At 49.2% G+C, this 24,974-nt stretch overlaps 1 protein-coding gene across 1 annotated transcript in view; it reads right to left on the bottom strand.

The window, feature by feature from the left end:
- Positions 1 to 24,493, bottom strand: part of tns1b (tensin 1b) — a 299,976-nt gene extending 275,483 nt beyond the window's left edge. Inside the window, exons 1-2 of the mRNA XM_038790323.1 lie at positions 24,194 to 24,493; positions 17,046 to 17,095 (exon numbers count right to left, since the gene is read on the bottom strand). Coding sequence (XP_038646251.1) covers positions 17,046 to 17,095; positions 24,194 to 24,229 — 86 coding nt within the window. The 5' untranslated portion in view covers positions 24,230 to 24,493. The remainder of the gene's footprint in view (positions 1 to 17,045; positions 17,096 to 24,193) is intronic.
- Positions 24,494 to 24,974: the final 481 nt, after the last annotated feature.

The following is a 24,974-nucleotide window of genomic DNA, read 5'->3' as shown; positions in this document are numbered from 1 at the left end:
TGCCTCATGACTGCCCTCCTGCCTCATGACTGCCCTCCTGCCTCATGACTGCCCTCCTGCCTCATGACTGCCCTCCTGCCTCAACACTGCCCTCCGGCCTCATGACTGCCCTCCTGCCTCATGACAGCCCTCCTGCCTCATGACTGCCCTCCTGCCTCAACACTGCCCTCCGGCCTCATGACTGCCCTCCTGCCTCATGCCTGCCCTCCTCCCTCATGACTGCCCTCCTGCCTCATGCCTGCCCTCCTCCCTCATGACTGCCCTCCTGCCTCATGACTGCCCTCCTGCCTCATGACTGCCCTCCTGCCTCATGACTGCCCTCCTGCCTCATGACAGCCCTCCTGCCTCATGACTGCCCTCCTGCCTCATGACTGCCCTCCTGCCTCATGACTACCCTCCTGCCTCATGACTGCCCTCCTGCCTCATGATTGCCCTCCTGCCTCATGACAGCCCTCCTGCCTCATGACTGCCCTCCTCCCTCATGACTGCCCTCCTGCCTCATGACTACACCCCTGCCTCGTGACAGCCCTCCTGCCTCATGACTGCCCTCCTGCCTCATGATTGCCCTCCTGCCTCATGACAGCCCTCCTGCCTCATGACAGCCCTCCTGCCTCATGACAGCCCTCCTGCCTCATGACTGCCCTCCTCCCTCATGACTGCCCTCCTGCCTCATGACTACACCCCTGCCTCAAGACTCCCTCCTGCCTCATGACTGCCCTCCTGCCTCATGACTGCCCTCCTACCTCATGATTGCCCTCCTGCCTCATGACTGCCCTCCTGCCTCATGACTACCCTCCTCCCTCATGACTGCCCTCCTACCTCATGACTACCCTCCTGCCTCATGACTGCCCTCCTACCTCATGACTGCCCTCCTGCCTCATGACAGCCCTCCTGCCTCATGACTGCCCTCCTGCCTCATGATTGCCCTCCTGCCTCATGACTACCCTCCTGCCTCATGACTGCCCTCCTGCCTCATGACAGCCCTCCTGCCTCATGACAGCCCTCCTGCCTCATGACTGCCCTCCTGCCTCAAGACTCCCTCCTGCCTCATGCCTGCCCTCCTGCCTCATGACAGCCCTCCTGCCTCATGACTGCCCTCCTGCCTCATGACTCCACCCCTGCCTCATGACAGCCCTCCTGCCTCATGACTGCCCTCCTGCCTCATGATTGCCCTCCTGCCTCATGACTGCCCTCCTGCCTCATGACTGCCCTCCTCCCTCATGACTGCCCTCCTGCCTCATGACAGCCCTCCTGCCTCATGACAGCCCTCCTGCCTCATGACTGCCCTCCTCCCTCATGACTGCCCTCCTGCCTCATGACTGCCCTCCTGCCTCATGACAGCCCTCCTGCCTCATGACAGCCCTCCTGCCTCATGACTGCCCTCCTGCCTCATGACAGCCCTCCTGCCTCATGAGTGCTGTCCTGCCTCATGACAGCCCTCCTGCCTCATGACAGCCCTCCTGCCTCATGACAGCCCTCCTGCCTCATGACTGCCCTCCTGCCTCATGACTTCCCTCCTCCCTCATGACAGCCCTCCTACCTCATGATTGCCCTCCTCCCTCATGACTGCCCTCCTGCCTCAACACAGCCCTCCTGCCTCATGACTGCCCTCCTGCCTCATGACTGGCCTCCTGCCTCATGACAGCCCTCCTGCCTCATGACAGCCCTCCTGCCTCATGACTTCCCTCCTCCCTCATGACAGCCCTCCTGCCTCATGACAGCCCTCCTGCGTCATGACTTCCCTCCTCCCTCATGACAGCCCTCCTGCCTCATGACAGCCCTCCTGCCTCATGACAGCCCTCCTGCCTCATGACTGCCCTCCTGCCTCATGACTGCCCTCCTGCCTCATGACTGCCCTCCTGCCTCAGCACATCGCCTTTGAAAGCCTCTTCTTTCTCTTACATCTCGGCCCCCACATTCTTACGTCCATAAACTTGATGTCATCCAAAACTCTGATGGCCACGTCTTAACTGACACCATGTCCCGTTCACCCAGCACTTTGTGCTCTGGCTCCTGGTAAAGAAGCAGTCCGATTTTAAGATTTTCATCTTTGTTTTAACATCTCTCCTTGGCGCCCTAAGCTCCTCGCCTCATAGTGGCGAATGTCGTGCCCCTGTTCAAAAAAGGGAATAGGGATAACCCTGGGAATTACAGGCCAGTTAGTCTTACTTCGGTGGTAGGCAAAGTAATGGAAAGGGTACTGAGGGATAGGATTTCTGAGCATCTGGAAAGGCATTGCTTGATTAGGGATAGTCAGCACGGATTGTGAGGGGTAGGTCTTGCCTCACAAGTCTTATTGACTTCTTTGAGGAGGTGACCAAGCATGTGGATGAAGGTAAAGCAGTGGATGTAGTGTACATGGATTTTAGTAAGGCATTTGATAAGGTTCCCCATGGTAAGCTTATGCAGAAAGTAAGGAGGCATGGGATAGTGGGAAATTTGGCCAGTTGGATAACAAACTGGCTAACCGATAGAAGTCAGAGAGTGGTGGTGGATGGCAAATATTCAGCCTGGACCCCAGTTATCAGTGGCACAGGGATCAGTTCTGGGTCCTCTGCTGTTTGTGATTTTCATTAACGACTTGGATGAGGGAGTTGAAGGGTGGGTCAGTAAATTTGCAGATGATACGAAGATTGGTGGAGTTGTGGATAGTGAGGAGGGCTGTTGTCGGCTTCAAAGAGACATAGATAGAATGCAGAGCTGGGCTGAGAAGTGGCAGATGGAGTTTAACCCTGACAAGTGTGAGGTTGTCCATTTTGGAAGGACAAATATGAATGCGGAATACAGGGTTAATGGTAGGGTTCTTGGCAATGTGGAGGAGCAGAGAGATCTTGGGGTCTATGTTCATAGATCTTTGAAAGTTGCCACTCAAGTGGATAGAGCTGTGAAGAAGGCCTATGGTGTGCTAGCGTTCATTAGCAGAGGGATTGAATTTAAGAGCCGTGAGGTGATGATGCAGCTGTACAAAACCTTGGTCAGGCCACATTTGGAGTACTGTGTGCAGTTCTGGTCACCTCATTTTAGGAAGGATGTGGAAGCTTTGGAAAAGGTGCAAAGGAGATTTACCAGGATGTTACCTGGAATGGAGAGTAGGTCATTCGAGGAAAGGTTGAGGGTGCTAGGCCTTTTCTCATTAGAACGGAGAAGGATGAGGGGCGACTTGACAGAGGTTTATAAGATGGTTAGGGGAATAGATAGAGTAGACAGTCAGAGACTTTTTCCCCGGGTGGAACAAACCATTACAAGGGGACATAAATTTAAGATAAATGGTGGAAGATATAGAGGGGATGTCAGAGGTAGGTTCTTTACCCAGAGAGTAGTGGGGGCATGGAATGCACTGCCTGTGGAAGAAGTTGAGTCGGAAAAGTTAGGGACCTTCAAGCGGCTATTGGATAGGTACTTGGATTAGGGTAGAATAATGGAGTGTAGGTTAACTTCTTAAGGGCAGCACGGTAGCATTGTGGATAGCACAATTGCTTCACAGCTCCAGGGTCCCAAGTTCGATTTCGACTTGGGTCGCTGTCTGTGTGGAGTCTGCACATCCTCCCCGTGACTGGGGGTTTCCTCAGTCCAAAGATGTGCAGGTTGGGTGGATTGGCCATGATAAATTGTCCAAAATTCTATGATTAACCTAGGACAAAAGTTCGGCGCAACATCGTGGGCCGAAGGGCCTGTTCTGTGCTGTATTTCTCTATCTATCTCCATTATCTCCCAACAACCCTCTGACGTATCTGCACTCCTTGAACTCTGACCTCTTCTGTATTCTTGATTTTCACCATTCCACCAATGGCAGCCTTCACTCTGCCGGGGTCCCAGGTTTTGGAATTGCTTCCCTAAACCTCTCCGCCTCTCTCCCCTGTTAAAATGCTCATTAAATCTCCATTTAGTCACCTGATCTATTATCTCCTAATGTGGTTTGGAGTCAGATTTTTTCTGATCACCGTGCAGTGATACCATGGATGCTGGAGTGAAGCTGCAATGCAAATATACATTGTCGTTTTTATTGTGTACAGAATCTATTCACACATTGCCTGTACATGTACGTCCTGTGCGAGACCAGTACACACACAGTACAAGGGAACGATTCGCGGCACACTGGCACAGTGGTTCGCACGGCTGCCTCACAGCACCAGGAACCCAGGTTCAACTCCGGCCTCAAGTGACTGTCTGTGTGGAGTTTGCACTTTCTCCCACGCAGACACGGGGAGAATGTGCAGACTCCGCACAGACAGTGACGCAAGCCGGGAATCGAACCCGGGACCCTGGCGCTGTGAAGCAGAAGTGCTAACCACTGTGCGGCCATGCTTGCCTTCATTAGACGGGGCATCGAGTATAAAAACTGGCAGGTTGGGCTACACTTGGATAGAACGTTGGTAAGGCCGCACTTGGAATTTTGCGCACAATTCCGGTTGCCACATTACCAGAAGGATGTGGAGGCTTTGGAGAGGTTGCAGAGGAGGTTTACCAGGATGTTGCCTGGCCTGGAGGGTGTTAGCTATGCGGAGAAGCTGAATAGACTCGGACTGTTTTCATTAGAACGACGGAGGTTGAGGGGTGACCCCGTGGGCAAACGGTATCACAGTGTTTAGCATTGTTGCTTCACAGCGCCAGGGTCCCAGGTTCGATTCCCGGCTTGGGTCACTGTCTGTGCGGAGTCTGCACGTTCTCCCCGTGTCTGCGTGGGTTTCCTCCGGGTGCTCCGGTTTCCTCTCACAAGTCCCGAAAGACGTGCTTGTCAGGTGAATTGGACATTCTGAATTCTCCCTCTGTGTACCCGAACAGGCGCCGGAATGTGGCGACTAGGGGCTTTTCACAGTAACTTCATTGCAGTGTTAATGTAAGCCTACTTGTGACACTAAATCTTATTATTAAAGATCTACAAGATTATGAGGGGCATGGATAGAGTGGATGGGCAGGCACTCTTTCCCAGGGTGGGGGGGTCAGTCACTAGGGGGCATAGGTTTAAGGTCCATGGGGCAAAGTTTAGAGGAGATGGGTGGCATTATAGGCGGCACGGTAGCACAGTGGTTAGCACAGTTTCTTCACAGTTCCAGAGTCCCAGGTTCGATTCCCGGCTTGGGTCACTGTGCAGAGTCTGCACGTTCTCCCCGTGTGTGCGTGGGTTTCCTCCGGGTGCTCCGGTTTCCACCCACAGTCCAAAGATGTGCAGGTTAGGTGGATTGGCCATGCTAAATTGTCCCTTAGTGTCCAAAAAGGTGACGTGGGGTTACTGGGTTACGGGGATAGGGTGGAGGTGTGGGCTTGGGTAGGGTGCTCTTTCCAAGGGCCGGTGGACACATGATGGGCCGAATGGCCTCCTTCTGCACTGTAAATTCTATGATTCTATGTACGAGGCAGGGTTTTTACACAGAGGGTGGTGAGTGCCTGGAACGCGTTGCCAGGGGAGGCTGTGGAAACAGATACATTAACGGCGTTCAGAAGGCATCTTGACAAACACATGGATAGGACGGGGATAGAGGGATACGGCACAAGGAAGGGCTGAGGGTTTGGGCCAAGGTTGGTATCATAACTGGTACAGGCTTGGAGGGCCGAAGGGCCTGTTCCTGTGCTGTCTGTTCTTTGTTCCCCATTCATGAAGAAGATAGGGCTGGATTCTCCGTCGGCGGGACCTTCTGTTTCACTGGCAACGCATTTACGCCACAGATTTCCCGACGGCATGGGGGCTGGCCACAATGGGAAACCCCATTGGCCGGTTGCTGGGACGGAGACTCTCGCTGCCGGCAGGAACGCGCCTCACTGGGAAACGGGTGTGGCGGGAAAGAGAATCTCGCCCAGGGTATCTCCAGTGAGTGCAACACACACACACACACACACACACACACACACACATTCACACAGACAGACATACACACAACACACACACTCATACACTTACACAGACAACTCACATTCACACACACTCACACACACCACACATTCACTCTCTCGTGCAATCCAATATAATCACAGGCACATGCACACACATGCAGTCAAACATACAAACAACAGGGCAGCACGGTAGCATGGTGGTTAGCATAAATGCTTCACAGCTCCAGGGTCCCAGGTTCGGTTCCCGGCTTGGGTCACTGTCTGTGCGGAGTCTGCACGTCCTCCCCGTGTCTGCGTGGGTTTCCTCCGGGTGCTCCGGTTTCCTCCCACAGTCCAAAGATGTGCGGGTTAGGTGGATTGGCCATGCTAAATTGCCCGTAGTGTCCTAAAAAGTAAGGTTAGGGGGAGGGAGGGGGGGGGGGGGTGGGTTGTTGGGTTATGGGTATAGGGTGGATACGTGGGTTTGAGTAGGGTGATCATTGCTCGGCTCAACATCGAGGGCCGAAGGGCCTGTTCTGCGCTGTACTGTTCTATGTTCTATGTTCTAATACACACAGTCTCACACACACCCAATCAGATAGGCAAACACTCAGTAATATGTTCACACACAGGAACACACACATCCAGGCACACACACACATAAAGACAAAATCTCACACACACTTTCACACAAACACAAATGAACATACACACACATATAGTCAAACATAAGTAAAAAGTCAAACACACATACAAACACACATACCAAGGCACATGCACACACAAACAAACACAGTCACATATATATACACACTCTTACACAGGTAAACACACACACACACAAGATCACACACACACAAACATGCAAACACACACAGACATACACAAACACACACATGATACGCACACAGACAGCCTGACAGGCACACAGACAGTAAAATAGTCACACACACAGACACAGACTGGAACACAGTCAGATGGGGCTGAATTTGCCAGTTGACATTGAGACTCGGATGTTAGGACTTATTCAGTGCCCATAACACAGACGCAACCAGAAATACACAATCACTGACAGGCAGACACAGTCAGAAATACACAATCACTGACAGGCAGACACAGTCAGAAATACACAAAAACTGACAGGCAGATACAATCAGAAATACGCAATCACTGACTGACAGACACAGACAGAAATACACAATAACTGACAGGCAGACACAGACAGAAATACACAATCACTGACTGTTAGACACAGACAGAAATACACAATCACTGACAGGCAGACACAGACAGAAATACCCAATTACTGACTGACAGACACCGTCAGAAATACACAATCACTGACAGGCAGACACAGAGAGAAATACAGAATTACTGTCTGACAGACACAGTCAGAAATACACAATCACAGACTGACAGATACAATCAGAAATACGCAATCACTGACTGACTGACAGACACAGACAGAAATATACAACCACTGACAGGCAGACACAGACAGAAATACACAACCACTGACTGACAGACACAATCATAAATACACAATCACCGACTGACAGATACAATCAGAAATACACAATCACAGACAAACAGACACAGACAGAAATACACAATCACAGACTAACAGACACAGACAGAAGTACACAATCCCTGATTGACTGACACAGACATAAATACACAATCACTGACAGGCAGACACAATCATAAATACACAATCACTGACAGACAGACACAGACAGAAATACACAAACCCTGACAGACACAGATAGAAATACATAATCCCTGACTGACAGACCCACAGACAGAAATACACAACCACTGACAGGCAGACACAGACAGAAATAAACAACAACCGAATGACAGACACAATCATAAATACACAATCACTGACTGACAGACACAACAGAAATACACAATCACTGACAGGCAGACACAGTCAGAAATACACAATCTCTGACAGGCATGATACAATCAGAAATACGCAATCACTGACTGACAGACACAGACTGAAATACTTAATAACTGACAGGCAGACACAGACAGAAATACACAATCACTGACTGTTAGACACAGTCAGAAATACACAATCACTGACAGGCAGACACAGACAGAAATACATAATCCCTGACTGACAGACACAGACAGAAATACACAATCAATGACAGGCAGACACAGACAGAAATACACAAACCCTGACTGACAGACACAGAAAGAACTACACAACCACTGACTGACAGACACAATCATAAATACACAATCACTGACTGACAGACACAGACAGAAATACACAATCACTGACTGACAGACACAGACAAAAATACACAATCACTGACAGGCAGACACAGGCAGAAATACACAATCACTGACTGACAGACACAGACAGAAATACACAATCACTGACTGACAGACACAGACAGAAACACACAATCACTGACAGGCAGACACAGACAGAAATACACAACCACTGACTGACAGACACAATCATAACTGCATAATCCCTGACTGACAGACACAGACAGAAATACACAATCCCTGACTGACAGACACAATCAGAAATGCACAATCACTGACTGACAGACACAGTCAGAAATACATAACCACTGACTCACAGACATAATCATAAATACACAATCACTGACTGACAGACACAGACAGAAATACACAATCCCTGACTGACAGACACAATCAGAAATACACAGTCACTGACTGACAGACACAGACAGAAATACACAACCACTGACTAACAGACACAATCAGAAATACACAATCTGTGACTGACAGACACAGACAGAAATACATAATCCCTGACTGACAGACACAGACAGAAATACACAATCACTACCTGACAGACACAGACAGAAATATACAATCACTGACTGACTGACACAGACAGAATTGCACAATCATAGACAGGCAGACGCAGACAGAAATACGCAATCCCTGAATGACAGACTCAGACAGAAATACACAATCACTGACAGGCAGACACAGACAGAAATGCACAGACCCTGACTGACAGACACAATCAGAAATACACAATCACGGACTGACAGACACAGACAGAAATACATAATCCCCGACTGACAGACCCACAGACAGAAATACACAACCACTGATAGGCAGACACAGACAGAAATACACATTCACTGACTGACAGACACAGACAGAAATACACAACCACTGACTGACAGACACAGACAGAAATACACAATCACTGACAGGCAGACACAGACAGAAATACACAATCACTGACTGACAGACACAGACAGAAATACACAATCCCTGTCTGACAGACACAGACAGAAATACACAATCACTGACAGGCAGACACAGACAGAAATACACAATCCCTGATTGACAGACACAATCAGAAATACACAATCACTGACTGACAGACACAGACAGAAATACATAACCACTGACTGACAGACACAGACATAAATGCGCAATCACTGACTGACAGACACAGACAGAAATATACAATCACTGACTGACTGACACAGACAGAATTGCACAATCACAGACAGGCAGACGCAGACAGAAATACGCAATCCCTGAATGACAGACTCAGACAGAAATACACAATCACTAACAGGCAGACACAGACAGAAATACACAGACCCTAACTGACAGACACAATCAGAAATACACAATCACGGACTGACAGACACAGACAGAAATACATAATCCCCGACTGACAGACCTACAAAGACAGAAATACACAACCACTGACAGGCAGACACAGACAGAAATACACAACCACTGACTGACAGACACAATCATAAATACACCTTCACTGACTGACAGACACAGACAGAAATACACAGTCACTGACTGACAGACACAGACAGAAATACACAACCACTGACTGACAGACACAATCAGAAATACACAATCTGTGACTGACAGACACAGACAGAAATACATAATCCCTGACTGACAGACACAGACAGAAATACACAATCACTGACTGACAGACACAGACAGAAATATACAATCACTGACTGACTGACACAGACAGAATTGCACAATCACAGACAGGCAGACGCAGACAGAAATACGCAATCCCTGAATGACAGACTCAGACAGAAATACACAATCACTGACAGGCAGACACAGACAGAAATACACAGACCCTGACTGACAGACACAATCAGAAATACACAATCACGGACTGACAGACACTGACAGAAATACATAACCACTGACTGACAGACACAGGCATAAATGCACAATCACTGACTGACAGACACAGTCAGAAATACACAATCCCTGACTGACAGACACAATCAGAAATACACAGTCACTGACTGACAGACACAGACAGAAATACACAACCACTGACTGACAGACACAATCAGAAATACACAATCTGTGACTGACAGACACAGACAGAAATACATAATCCCTGACTGACAGACACAGACAGAAATACACAATCACTGACTGACAGACACAGACAGAAATATACAATCACTGACTGACTGACACAGACGGAATTGCACAATCACAGACAGGCAGACGCAGACAGAAATACGCAATCCCTGAATGACAGACTCAGACAGAAATACACAATCACTAACAGGCAGACACAGACAGAAATACACAATCACTGACTGACAGACACAGACAGAAATACACAATCCCTGTCTGACAGATACAGACAGAAATACACAATCACTGACAGGCAGACACAGACAGAAATACACAACCACTGACTGACAGACACAATCATAACTGCACAATCCCTGACTGACAGACACAGACAGAAATACATAACCACTGACTGACAGACACAGACATAAATGCGCAATCACTGACTGACAGACACAGTCAGAAATACACATCCACTGACTCACAGACATAATCATAAATACACAATCACTGACTGACAGACACAGACAGAAATACACAATCCCTGACTGACAGACACAATCAGAAATACACAGTCACTGACTGACAGACACAGACAGAAATACACAACCACTGACTGAGACACAGACAGAAATACACAATCACTGACTGACAGACACAGACAGAAATATACAATCACTGACTGACTGACACAGACAGAATTACACAATCACAGACAGGCAGACACAGACAGAAATACGCAATCCCTGACTGACAGACTCAGACAGAAATACACAATCACTGACAGGCAGACACAGACAGAAATACACAACCACTGACTGACAGACACAATCATAAATACACAATCTGTGACTGACAGACACAGACAGAAATACATAATCCCTGACTGACAGACACAGACAGAAATACACAACCACTGACTGACAGACACAGACAGAAATATACAATCACTGACTGACTGACACAGACAGAATTACACAATCACAGACAGGCAGACAAAGACAGAAATACGCAATCCCTGACTGACAGACTCAGACAGAAATACACAATCACAGACAGGCAGACACAGACAGAAATACGCAATCCCTGACTGACAGACACAATCAGAAATACACAATCACGGACTGACAGACACAGACAGAAATACATAATCCCCGACTGACAGACCCACAGACAGAAATACACAACCACTGACAGGCAGACACAGACAGAAATACACAACCACTGACTGACTGACACAGACAGAATTACACAATCACAGACAGGCAGACACAGACAGAAATACGCAATCTCTGACTGACAGACTCAGACAGAATACACAATCACTGACAGGCAGACACAGACAGTAATACACAACCACTGACTGACAGACACAATCATAAATACACAATCACGGACTGACAGACACAGACAGAAATACATAATCCCCGACTGACAGACACAGACAGAAATACACAACCACTGACTGACAGACACAGACAGAAATACACAATCACTGACAGGCAGACACAGACAGAAATACACAATCACTGACTGACAGACACAGACAGAAATACACAATCCCTGTCTGACAGACACAGACAGAAATACACAATCACTGACAGGCAGACACAGACAGAAATACACAATCCCTGATTGACAGACACAATCAGAAATACACAATCACTGACTGACAGACACAGACAGAAATACATAACCACTGACTGACAGACACAGACATAAATGCGCAATCACTGACTGACAGACACAGACAGAAATATACAATCACTGACTGACTGACACAGACAGAATTGCACAATCACAGACAGGCAGACGCAGACAGAAATACGCAATCCCTGAATGACAGACTCAGACAGAAATACACAATCACTAACAGGCAGACACAGACAGAAATACACAGACCCTAACTGACAGACACAATCAGAAATACACAATCACGGACTGACAGACACAGACAGAAATACATAATCCCCGACTGACAGACCTACAAAGACAGAAATACACAACCACTGACAGGCAGACACAGACAGAAATACACAACCACTGACTGACAGACACAATCATAAATACACAATCTGTGACTGACAGACACAGACAGAAATACATAATCCCTGACTGACAGACACAGACAGAAATACACAACCACTGACTGACAGACACAGACAGAAATATACAATCACTGACTGACTGACACAGACAGAATTACACAATCACAGACAGGCAGACACAGACAGAAATACGCAATCCCTGACTGACAGACTCAGACAGAAATACACAATCACAGACAGGCAGACACAGACAGAAATACGCAATCCCTGACTGACAGACACAATCAGAAATACACAATCACGGACTGACAGACACAGACAGAAATACATAATCCCCGACTGACAGACCCACAGACAGAAATACACAACCACTGACAGGCAGACACAGACAGAAATACACAACCACTGACTGACTGACACAGACAGAATTACACAATCACAGACAGGCAGACACAGACAGAAATACGCAATCTCTGACTGACAGACTCAGACAGAAATACACAATCACTGACAGGCAGACACAGACAGTAATACACAACCACTGACTGACAGACACAATCATAAATACACAATCACGGACTGACAGACACAGACAGAAATACATAATCCCCGACTGACAGACACAGACAGAAATACACAATCACTGACTGACAGACACAGACAGAAATACACAATCCCTGTCTGACAGACACAGACAGAAATACACAATCACTGACAGGCAGACACAGACAGAAATACACAATCCCTGATTGACAGACACAATCAGAAATACACAATCACTGACTGACAGACACAGACAGAAATACATAACCACTGACTGACAGACACAGACATAAATGCGCAATCACTGACTGACAGACACAGACAGAAATATACAATCACTGACTGACTGACACAGACAGAATTGCACAATCACAGACAGGCAGACGCAGACAGAAATACGCAATCCCTGAATGACAGACTCAGACAGAAATACACAATCACTAACAGGCAGACAGACAGAAATACACAGACCCTAACTGACAGACACAATCAGAAATACACAATCACGGACTGACAGACACAGACAGAAATACATAATCCCCGACTGACAGACCTACAAAGACAGAAATACACAACCACTGACAGGCAGACACAGACAGAAATACACAACCACTGACTGACAGACACAATCATAAATACACCTTCACTGACTGACAGACACAGACAGAAATACACAGTCACTGACTGACAGACACAGACAGAAATACACAACCACTGACTGACAGACACAATCAGAAATACACAATCTGTGACTGACAGACACAGACAGAAATACATAATCCCTGACTGACAGACACAGACAGAAATACACAATCACTGACTGACAGACACAGACAGAAATATACAATCACTGACTGACTGACACAGACGGAATTGCACAATCACAGACAGGCAGACGCAGACAGAAATACGCAATCCCTGAATGACAGACTCAGACAGAAATACACAATCACTAACAGGCAGACACAGACAGAAATACACAGACCCTAACTGACAGACACAATCAGAAATACACAATCACGGACTGACAGACACAGACAGAAATACATAATCCCCGACTGACAGACCTACAAAGACAGAAATACACAACCACTGACAGGCAGACACAGACAGAAATACACAACCACTGACTGACAGACACAATCATAAATACACCTTCACTGACTGACACACACAGACAGAAATACACAATCACTGACTGACAGACACATACAGAAATACACAATCACTGACAGGCAGACACAGACAGAAATACACAATCACTGACTGACAGACACAGACAGAAATACACAATCCCTGTCTGACAGATACAGACAGAAATACACAATCACTGACAGGCAGACACAGACAGAAATACACAACCACTGACTGACAGACACAATCATAACTGCACAATCCCTGACTGACAGAGACAGAAAGAAATACACAATCCCTGACTGACAGACACAATCAGAAATACACAATCACTGACTGACAGACACAGACAGAAATACATAACCACTGACTGACAGACACAGACATAAATGCGCAATCACTGACTGACAGACACAGTCAGAAATACACATCCACTGACTCACAGACATAATCATAAATACACAATCACTGACTGACAGACACAGACAGAAATACACAATCCCTGACTGACAGACACAATCAGAAATACACAGTCACTGACTGACAGACACAGACAGAAATACACAACCACTGACTGAGACACAGACAGAAATACACAATCACTGACTGACAGACACAGACAGAAATATACAATCACTGACTGACTGACACAGACAGAACTACACAATCACAGACAGGCAGACACAGACAGAAATACGCAATCCCTGACTGACAGACTCAGACAGAAATACACAATCACTGACAGGCAGACACAGACAGAAATACACAACCACTGACTGACAGACACAATCATAAATACACAATCTGTGACTGACAGACACAGACAGAAATACATAATCCCTGACTGACAGACACAGACATAAATACACAACCACTGACTGACAGACACAGACAGAAATATACAATCACTGACTGACTGACACAGACAGAATTACACAATCACAGACAGGCAGACACAGACAGAAATACGCAATCCCTGACTGACAGACTCAGACAGAAATACACAATCACAGACAGGCAGACACAGACAGAAATACGCAATCCCTGACTGACAGACACAATCAGAAATACACAATCACGGACTGACAGACACAGACAGAAATACATAATCCCCGACTGACAGACCCACAGACAGAAATACACAACCACTGACAGGCAGACACAGACAGAAATACACAACCACTGACTGACTGACACAGACAGAATTACACAATCACAGACAGGCAGACACAGACAGAAATACGCAATCCCTGACTGACAGACTCAGACAGAAATACACAATCACTGACAGGCAGACACAGACAGTAATACACAACCACTGACTGACAGACACAATCATAAATACACAATCACTGACTGACAGACACAGACAGAAATACATAATCCCTGACTGACAGACACAGACAGAAATACACAATCCCTGACTGACAGACTCAGACAGAAATACACAATCACTGACAGGCAGACACAGACAGAAATACATAGACCCTGACTGACAGACACAATCAGAAATACACAATCACGGACTGACAGACACAGACAGAAATACATAATCCCCGACTGACAGACCCACAGACAGAAATACACAACCACTGACAGGCAGACACAGACAGAAATACACAACCACTGACTGACAGACACAGACCGAAATACACAATCACTGACAGGCAGATACAGACAGAAGTACACAATCACTGACTGACAGACACAATCAGAAATACACAATCAATTTCTGACAGACACAATCAGAAATACACAATCACTGACTGACAGACACAGACATAAATACACAATCACTGACTGACATTGACACGCAGTAACATAAAGCTATTAAAAAACATTAATCACACTCACGCCCTTGGTGAGCCCACCTGAGAGTTGGTTAGAACTGGTCTGCACCATCAGGGACCTGGTTTAATAGGCACTTAGGGGGGGGTCTCCCAATGGACCGGCGACCCCCGGGTGGCTGGACACAGGGCTGGATGGTACCCAGGCACCCTGATTCCACATGGGCTCCCTGGAAATGCCACCTGGGTGCCACCCTGGCACTGCAAGGTTGCCCAGGTGTCACTGTCAGAGGGACTGCCTGAGTTGCCGATGGGCAGTGCCATTGTGCCTGGGTGACATTTTGCCCGTGGCGAGGAGCGGGACTGGGGGGGGCCCTGCCTTTATAAGCAGAGTGTGGGGGACACGATGACTCTCGTATTGGTGATTTGGGGTGTTGGGGGGTGTCTGGGTGTCGCCTTGGGGGGTCTTTAGGTTGGGGCTCCTTAGTGCAGGAAATGGGACTAAGTGTGACTTTGGAACAGAGTATCCCGCTGAGGCTCCAAGATAAAACAGCATCCCGTTAGCTAACGGGGTCTTTCTCAGCACTGCGAGCACCAGGAAACACCCGGCCAAACACACTCAACACCTGACTCTTCCATTCGATCGCCCGCAGAGATAAAAAATACAGCCAAACACACAGAGACAGCGAAATGCAGATAAATGGTGAAACAGATCCAACAATTATGGGCGGGATTCGACAGCCTCGTCCGTGGTGGGGCTTCTTGCGAGGAAGAACGTAACATGTGGCCTTCCAGCCAAAACTCCATTCACTTTCAGCAACACGGAAAATCCCATTGATGCGACCATCAATTCACTCGAGACAAGAGTAGAAGTAAACCGTGGCTTTAATCAACTTAGAACAGTGCCTGCCTGCGACTGATCCAATACTGAGAACCGCCTACAGGTCGGCCGCTCTTTATACCTCCCTTCAAGGGGAGGAGCCATGGGCGGAGCCCATACATGCCCCAACATGTTCCCCTATGGATAATGCCATACAATGGCCCATAGGAGAAGCCCACAGGGCAACAGCATAGCACAGATACAAATACAAGGGCAACAGCACAGATACAAATACACTGGTGGATTATTGGCATAATACATTCACCACACCCAGCTGTGAATTAGGACGAAAGACTCTGGCCATCACTCCTTCCCCTCGGGGCACAGATATTAAACTCACTCTGACTGTGACCAGCTCACTCAGGCCGAGAATCCTGAGTGGGTGAAAGCCTGGCCTTCCAGCAGCCCCCCATCCTGGATTCAATACAAAATGCATCAATTCAGAGAGGCAGCAGCAAATGTGTTCCTTACCGAGAGGGTCTGTGCCGGGACGGAAGGCTCTTGGTAGATTTGGTGGAGCCCTAGATCGAGAAAAGAGAGAGACAGAGAGAGAAAAATGAGGAGTGCATTCACCAAACATCTCAACCCTGCCTCATTTGAGTGGATTGAGGTATCGCACCCATTCCACAGTCTGCCTGGCACAGGGAGCCCAATAACAGGGCTGAAGAGAATCTAACGGGTGATTTCACCATGAAAGCTACACTTTGTTGAATTTGTTGAAAAAAAACAAAAAGGGGCAGCAGGGTAGCATGGTGGTTAGCATAAATGCTTCACAGCTCCAGGGTCCCAGGTTCGATTCCCGGCTGGGTCACTGTCTGTGTGGAGTCTGCACGTCCTCCCCGTGTGTGCGTGGGTTTCCTCCGGGTGCTCCGGTTTCCTCCCACAGTCCAAAGATGTGCGGGTTAGGTGGATGGGCCATGGTAAATTGCCCGTAGTGTCCTAATAAAAGTAGGGTTAAGGGGGAGGTTGTTGGGTTACGGGTATAGGGTGGATACGTGGGTTTGAGTAGGGTGATCATGGCTCGGCACAACATTGAGGGCCGAAGGGCCTGTTCTGTGCTGTACTGTTCTATGTTCTATGTTTGCTCGTTGCCATCCCTGTGCTTTATTCCCAGTGGTTAGCACTGTTGCTTCACAGCGCCAGGGTCCCAGGTTCGATTCCTGGCTTGGGTCACTGTCTGTGCGGAGTCTGCACGTTCTCCCCGTGTCTGCGTGGGTTTCCTCCGGGTGCTCCGGTTTCCCCCCACAAGTCCCGAAAGACGTGCTGTTAGGTGAATTGGACATTCTGAATTCTCCCTCTGTGTACCCGAACAGGCGCCGGAATGTGGCGACTAGGGGCTTTTCACAGTAACTTTTTTTTTTAATTTTTAGAGTACCCAATTATTTTTTCCAATTAAGGGGCAATTTAGCGTGGCCAATCCACCTACCCTGCACATTTTTGGGTTGTGGGGGCGAAACCCACGCAGACACGGGGAGAATGTGCAAACTCGACACGCACAGTGACCCAGAGCCGAGATCGAACCTGGGACCTCAGCACCGTGAGGCGGTTGTGCTAACCACTAGGCCACCGTGCTGCCCTTCACAGTAACTTCATTGCAGTGTTAATGTAAGCCTACTTGTGAAACTAAAGATTGTTATTTCGTTATTTTCTTATTCATTCAGAGGATGGGGTCATCGCTGATATGGCTGGCATTTATTACCTGCCCCTGGCTCCCTTGTGAGGTGAGCCTTTCCCGACCCCTGCTGCTAATGATTTGATACGACAGACTGCCTTGTACCCCCACTTCAGATGGTCAGGTTGGTGCGGGACAGGAGATACCAAGATGCCGTGCAGGGTGTCAGCTTTCCAAGGGGAGCAGCTTTATTCCAACAATTTGGACAGCTTCACCATCACGTTTACTGAGACCAGCTGCTTATTTCCAGCTATTTGTTGTAAATTTCAAAACAACCCTCAAATTATTGCAGTGGAATTTGAATTTGTCTCCTCGGGATTGTTACTCCAGCTCAGCAACACCCACGTGCCATACCCGCGATGCCCAGACCGCCGCCCAGCGGCAAAACGCCCTCTGCAATCTCTACTCTTTTTTTCATAAGAGCAGAATTGTTTCTGGATGGTGGCCAGGCTGCATGCCCCCCCCCCCCCCCCCCCCCCCCCCCCCCCCCGAGCAGGACCCCCTCACGCCACCTACTCCTCCTCCCTGCATTGGAACCAGGATCAAACCCGGCGAGGTTTCACAGCGTCACTGCAAATACAGCAAGAAGGTGTGAAGTCCAACCCTCGGCAAACTCAGTGCAGCCTGCCCCTTTATCTTCTGTTCTACAGTCTTTCCAGTCTGAATAGCTCAAAGCACAAGCTCAGTCATTGATATATCAACGGAGGTTTCCCCACTCCTCAAGAATGAAATTCCTCCGAGACTCAGGTGAGCCGCACTGGGAGGGTGCGGAGACAGGTCTGGATTCCCCAGTATCCAACTCACCGTCAGACCCAGCACGCTAGCTCTCTCCAAACAGTCAGCGGAAGGGACCAAACTCTCTCAATGTGGGGTCCCGGAGGGAACGTTTTCGCATTTACCCCCTTGCGCCCTTGGGTGGCATGGTAACCCAGTGGTTAGCACAGTTGCTTCACAGCTACAGGGTCCCGGGTTCGATTCCCGGCTTGGGTCACTGTCTGTGCGGAGTCTGCACATTCTCCCCGTGTCTGCGTGGGTTTCCTCCGGGTGCTCCGGTTTCCTCCCACAAGTCCCGAAAGACGTGCTGTTCGGTGAATTGGACATTCTGAATTCTCCCTTTGTGACCCGAACAGGCGCCGGAATGTGGCGACTGGGAGATTTTCACAGTAACTTCATTGCAGTGTTAATGTAAGACTACGTATGACAATAATAAAGATTAATATTATTCTTTTACCAATTATTTCAAATCGGTGATTTCTGCTCAGTGATCCATGAGGCTGAGGAAATGGATTCTCCCTGTTTACTGCATCAGAGCCCCGTGCTATTTTGAACTCGACTAGCAAGTCTCCCCTTAACCTCCTCTGGTCTAAGGAGAACGTTCCTAGCTTCTCCAATCTCTCCACATATCTAAAATCCTTCATCCTGGATCATCATCCCAGAACCAGTTAGTCACCCAGATAGCAATCTCCTCAGTCATCTCTCCTGCCATCCTCCCTTTTTGTTTATTCGTTCTGTGGGATGTGGGCGTCGCTGGCTGTGCCAGCATTTATTGCCCATCCCTGAGGGCATTTAAGAGTCAACCACATTGCTGTGGGTCTGGAGTCACATGTAGACCAGACCGGGTAAGGACGGCAGATTTCCTTCCCTAAAGGACATTAGTGACCCAGATGGGTTTTTACGATAATTGACAATGGTTTCATGGTCATCATAAGGGCAGCACGGTAGCATGGTGGTTAGCATAAATGCTTCACAGCTCCAGGGTCGCAGGTTCGATTCCCGGCTTGGGTCACTGTCTGTGTGGAGTCTGCACGTCCTCCCCGTGTCTGCGTGGGTTTCCTCCGGGTGCTCCGGTTTCCTCCCACAGTCCAAAGATGTGCGGGTTAGGTGGATTGGCCATGCTAAATTGCCCATAGTGTCCTAAAAAGTAAGGTTAAGGGGGAGTTGTTGGGTTACGGGTATAGGGTGGATACGTGGGTTTGAGTAGGGCGATCATTGCTCAGCACAACATCGAGGGCCGAAGGGCCTGTTCTGTGCTGTACTGTTCTATGTTCTATGTTCTATAAGTGTTTCAATTCCAGATTTTACTGAATTCGAATTACACGGGAAGCACGGAGGCGCAGTGGGTTAGCCCTGCTGCCTCACGGCGCCGAGGTCCCGGGTTCGATCCCGGCTCTGGGTCACTGCCCGTGTGGAGTTTGCACATTCTCCCCGTGTTTGCTTGGGTTTCGCCCCCACAACCCAAAGATGTGCAGGGTAGGTGGATTGGGCCACGCTAAATTGCCCCTTAATTGGAAAAAATGAATTGGGTACTCCAAATTTTTTTTAAAAGAATTTAAATTTCTCCGTTCCCACCGCTGGGCAATAGGCTTTCCCATTGTGGCCACCCCACGACTCCAGGAACACATGGGCAGGGGTGCACTGCCGGCGGAGAATTCACCCTAATGTCTGTTCACCACTCCTATACCCCAGCTAATTCCATACTCCAGCTACCAACAGTAATTTAACACAATGGGATTTTATTATGTGGTAACGTCATCAAATGCCTTTTAAATGTCAGTAAGAAGTCTTACAACACCAGGTTAAAATCCAACAGGTTTGTTTCAAACACGAGCTTTCGGAGCACAGCTCCTTCCTCAGGTGAATGGCGAGGTCACCTCGCCATTCACCTGAGGAAGGAGCTGCGCTCCGAAAGCTCGTGTTTGAAACAAACCTGTTGGACTTTAGCCTGGTGTTGTAAGACTTCTTACTGTGCTCACCCCAGCCCAACGCCGGCATCTCCACATCATGGCTGCCATCGACACCTTTTAAAAGTCGAGCAGCAATCGGAGTAATTCAGTAACGATCTCTGAGACTTCATCAAAGAGCTCAATCAGGTTAGACCTGCACAATTTGCCTTTCAAACCATCCCGCGGTGTCTCTTATTAACCCGAGCTTCTCCACGCGAGGGGCTGGTTTAGCTCACCAGGCTAAATCGCTGGCTTTTAAAGCAGACCAAGCAGGCCAGCAGCACGGTTCGATTCCCGTACCAGCCTCCCCGGACAGGCGCCGGAATGTGGTGACTAGGGGCTTTTCACAGTAACTTCACTGAAGCCTACTCGTGACAATAAGCGACTTTCATTTCATTTCATTACCCTCTGCTCTTTTCCCACCCCTGACGTCAGCGTAAATATAGGGTGCGCTGTTTAGCTGAATTGGACAATTGCATGAGGTTAGCCCAGGGTGGATTGCAAATGGGTATAGATGTGGGGGGTGGAGGGCGACTGTGTGAGCAGAAGAGTTCAGGTGAAAACTGACACATGACCCTTGTTGACAATCGAGATATTCAAACTTGGGCTGCTTCACGCCCATGCCTGGCGTCTGCACACTTGCCCTGGCCAGCTGGTTAATGAGACACTGGGTGATGTGACCCCCCTCCCCACCCTCTGGGCCCAGAGGCAGTATTGAGGGGCTATTGTGTTGGGTTGGCCGACGGGGTTCTGGAAAAGCAAGAGGCTAAAAAAAAAGGCACATTGGCTAGTTTCCAGTTATTGCGAATTTCCTGGCACACTCGAAGGCTGAGATTTTCTGCCACCCCCACCCACCATCAGGAGCAGGTTGGGGAGGGGAGGGAGGGGTGTTATGTTGGGTGACTTGCCAGGGAACACCATTCCCATTGATGATCCATTTCTCCTGGAATTTTCCCCATGTGGGGAGGGATGGTGGCAGCGAGACCCCATGATGAGGCAGTCAGGCACATGCTGACGGACTGACAGCGGACAGGGGAGCAGCTTCTTGATCGTCCTAACCGAGACCCTTCCCCAATGCTGATTGCCCACCCCCACGCCCCCAGAGCCACCCGATTGTGAACCCCCCCCCCCGCCCCACATCAACCCCCCACCTGGGACTGGCCACAGCCGGCAACACTATCCCATTTACCTTGGCACCTGACCTGGGAACATGATCCTTGTGGGGGACTGGCTGAGGTCCCCTGGACTTGCTGGGAATTGGGAGCTGCCAGCCAATCAGATGGCCAGCGGCTATCAGAGGCAGGACTGCCTCCCAGATGGGGGCGGAAGCCACGACGTCAGCCAATGAACGGAGCCACTGCCGGAGAGTCAGGTTGGGGCGACCAAGCTGTTCAGAGGTGGGCTCACCACCCAACCCCCTGAGGAGGGGAGATCGACCGCCTCAGCGAAAGAGTTTGATTTATATATTTATTTCTAGGGTTCAGCAGTTATTTATAGGCCAGCATTTATTGCCCATCCCTAGTTGAGAAGGTGGTGGTGAGCTGCCTTCTTGACCCGCTACAGTCCATGTGGTATAGGTACATCCACTGTGCAGTTAGGGAGGGAGTTCCAGGTTTTGACACAGCAGCAATAAAGGAACGACGGTATATTTCCAAATCAGGGTGGTGAACGACTTGGCGGGGAATCTCCAGGTGGTGGGGTTCCCATGTGGCTGGACCCTTCAACCTGTTATCCCTCGCTCCACGTAATGGGTGGATAATGAGAGCAAGAGGGCATTTCCCCACGGTCCCTGCTCAGAGGGATCTCTTTGAATGCTCACGGGGTACTGGATAGTGAGCTTTCCCTCCCAACTAATGGGGTAAGGGGAAAAACACTTGTGTCAATACCGTCACAAACCTGATCCAATCTCCTTCCCTGCCTCCAACACACAATCGTACAGCCCAACGCACCACTCCCCATTCCTTCTCCTCCCCTCGCCACCCCTCTCCTCCCACTCACCCTCACTCCACCCCGCCAGCTCTCTCACACCCCAGGCCCAGGCCAGCCCTCCCCAGGCCCCAGTCCAGCCCTCCCCACGCCCCAGGCCCCAGTCCAGCCCTCCCCACGTCCCAATCCCCAGTCCAGCCCTCCCCACGTCCCAGTCCCCAGTCCAGCCCTCCCCACGCCCCAGGCCCCAGTCCCCCGGCCAGCCCTCCCCACGCCCCAGTCCCCAGTCCCCAGGCCAGCCCTCCCCACGCCCCAGTCCCCAGTCCCCAGGCCAGCCCTCCCCACGCCCCAGGCCAGCCCTCCCCACGCCCCAGTCCCCAGTCCAGCCCTCCCCACGCCCCAGTCCCCAGTCCCCAGTCCAGCCCTCCCCACGCCCCAGTCCCCAGTCCAGCCCTCCCCACGCCCCAGTCCCCAGTCCCCAGGCCAGCCCTCCCCACGCCCCAGGCCAGCCCTCCCCACGCCCCAGGCCAGCCTGTGCAATTATCCCGCTCCAGCAGAAGGACTTTCTCCAAAAATTGTCACAGTTCCAGATACAAAGAGGAGGAAAATGTAAGAACTTCCTTCCAACTACAAACTCAAACCACAGCCCACAGTAAGGACTGTGTCAAAAAAACCCTCAGCGATCTTATATTCAATAAAACCCTCAACAATCTTATATTCAATAAAACCCTCAACAATCTTATGTTCAATAAAACCCTCAACAATCTTATATTATAAAACCCTCAACAATCTTATATTATAAAACCCTCAACAATCTTATATTATAAAACCCTCAACAATCTTATATTATAAAACCCTCAACAATCTTACGTTCAATAAAACCCTCAACAATCTTATATTCTCACAGTCGTTTGCAAACTGAATGTTCAAACTTTTAAAGCATTCAACGCAGCACAGACCAGAATAAACTCAAACATTAAGATTTCCAAGATGTTTGGCTCGAGTTTCCCTCTCCTGACTCCCCGTCCCTCTATCGCTCCAGCTCTTTCTCTCTCTCTTTTTCTGTCTCTCTTCTTCCGTCTGTTCGCTCCTTGTTCTTCCCTCTGTCCTTACTTCGCTCTCTTTCCCTCCACCCTTCCCCCCGCCCCCCCCCCCCCCCCCCCCTCTCGATCCCCTTTTCGCCTCCCTTCTCCCCCTCTCCTGTCTTTGCCACGGTCCTTCCCGTTCTCCTTGGCTCCCCGTCCTCTCTCTCTCCTCTCTCTTTCTCCCCATCCCAACCCCTCCCTTGCACTTGGTACCTGTGGGAGGCTCCTCCAACTCCACCTCCAGGACATTGTTCTTTCTGCAATCTTATCTCAAAGCCCACAGCCAACCAGAAAGAAACGTCTGGTCTGGAGCTGGTCACGGAGGTGCATTAATTCTGTTTATATTTTAGATCCAGTCACATTTGATCAACCGTGTTGAACAAAGCATGTTGTTTTCTTGAACAACGTTGACAGATATCCTTCTCTGGACTTCACGGTACTGAACAGTTTTTGCTCGTTTCCCATTTCTTATGGCCCCGTGCGGTTAACAACGAGACCACAACATCAACACTCCCCTGCTTGTTTTTTTGCTGCACTCTCCTCCCTTCATAACACCCACCCCCTCCATCCTGACAGCCAACGTCATGTGTGTATCAGCTGATAATACAAACTAGCGCCTAATGCCATTAGGTCTCTGAGTGAAGCACCTCACAAACCGTCTCAATCAAAGCACAGGAACTGAGACCTTAACCCTTTCACAGCAACACGCGGGGCTGCAGCAGTTCCTCAGTCAAGGCTGAGGGAAGAACAAGGTAAATCAGAGGACACATGTCAACTGGCACGCAACACACGTGTTCAAGGGGCGCAGACTCTGGCAGAAGAAAAGAGGGGAGGAGGCTCACCGTTTGAGGGGAGTGAGGGAGGGGAGGAGTCCCTCAGTTTGAGGGGAGTGAGGGAGGGGAGTGAGGGAGGGGAGTGAGGGAGGGGAGGAGGCTCACCGTTTGAGGGGAGCGAGGGAGGGGAGGAGTCCCTCAGTTTGAGGGGAGTGAGGGAG

Source organism: Scyliorhinus canicula, chromosome 2 (genome assembly GCF_902713615.1).
Source record: "Scyliorhinus canicula chromosome 2, sScyCan1.1, whole genome shotgun sequence".
Taxonomy (NCBI): domain Eukaryota; kingdom Metazoa; phylum Chordata; class Chondrichthyes; order Carcharhiniformes; family Scyliorhinidae; genus Scyliorhinus; species Scyliorhinus canicula.
The sequence above is the reverse complement of the archived record's forward strand: the minus strand, read 5'-3'. Positions and strand labels throughout refer to the sequence as shown.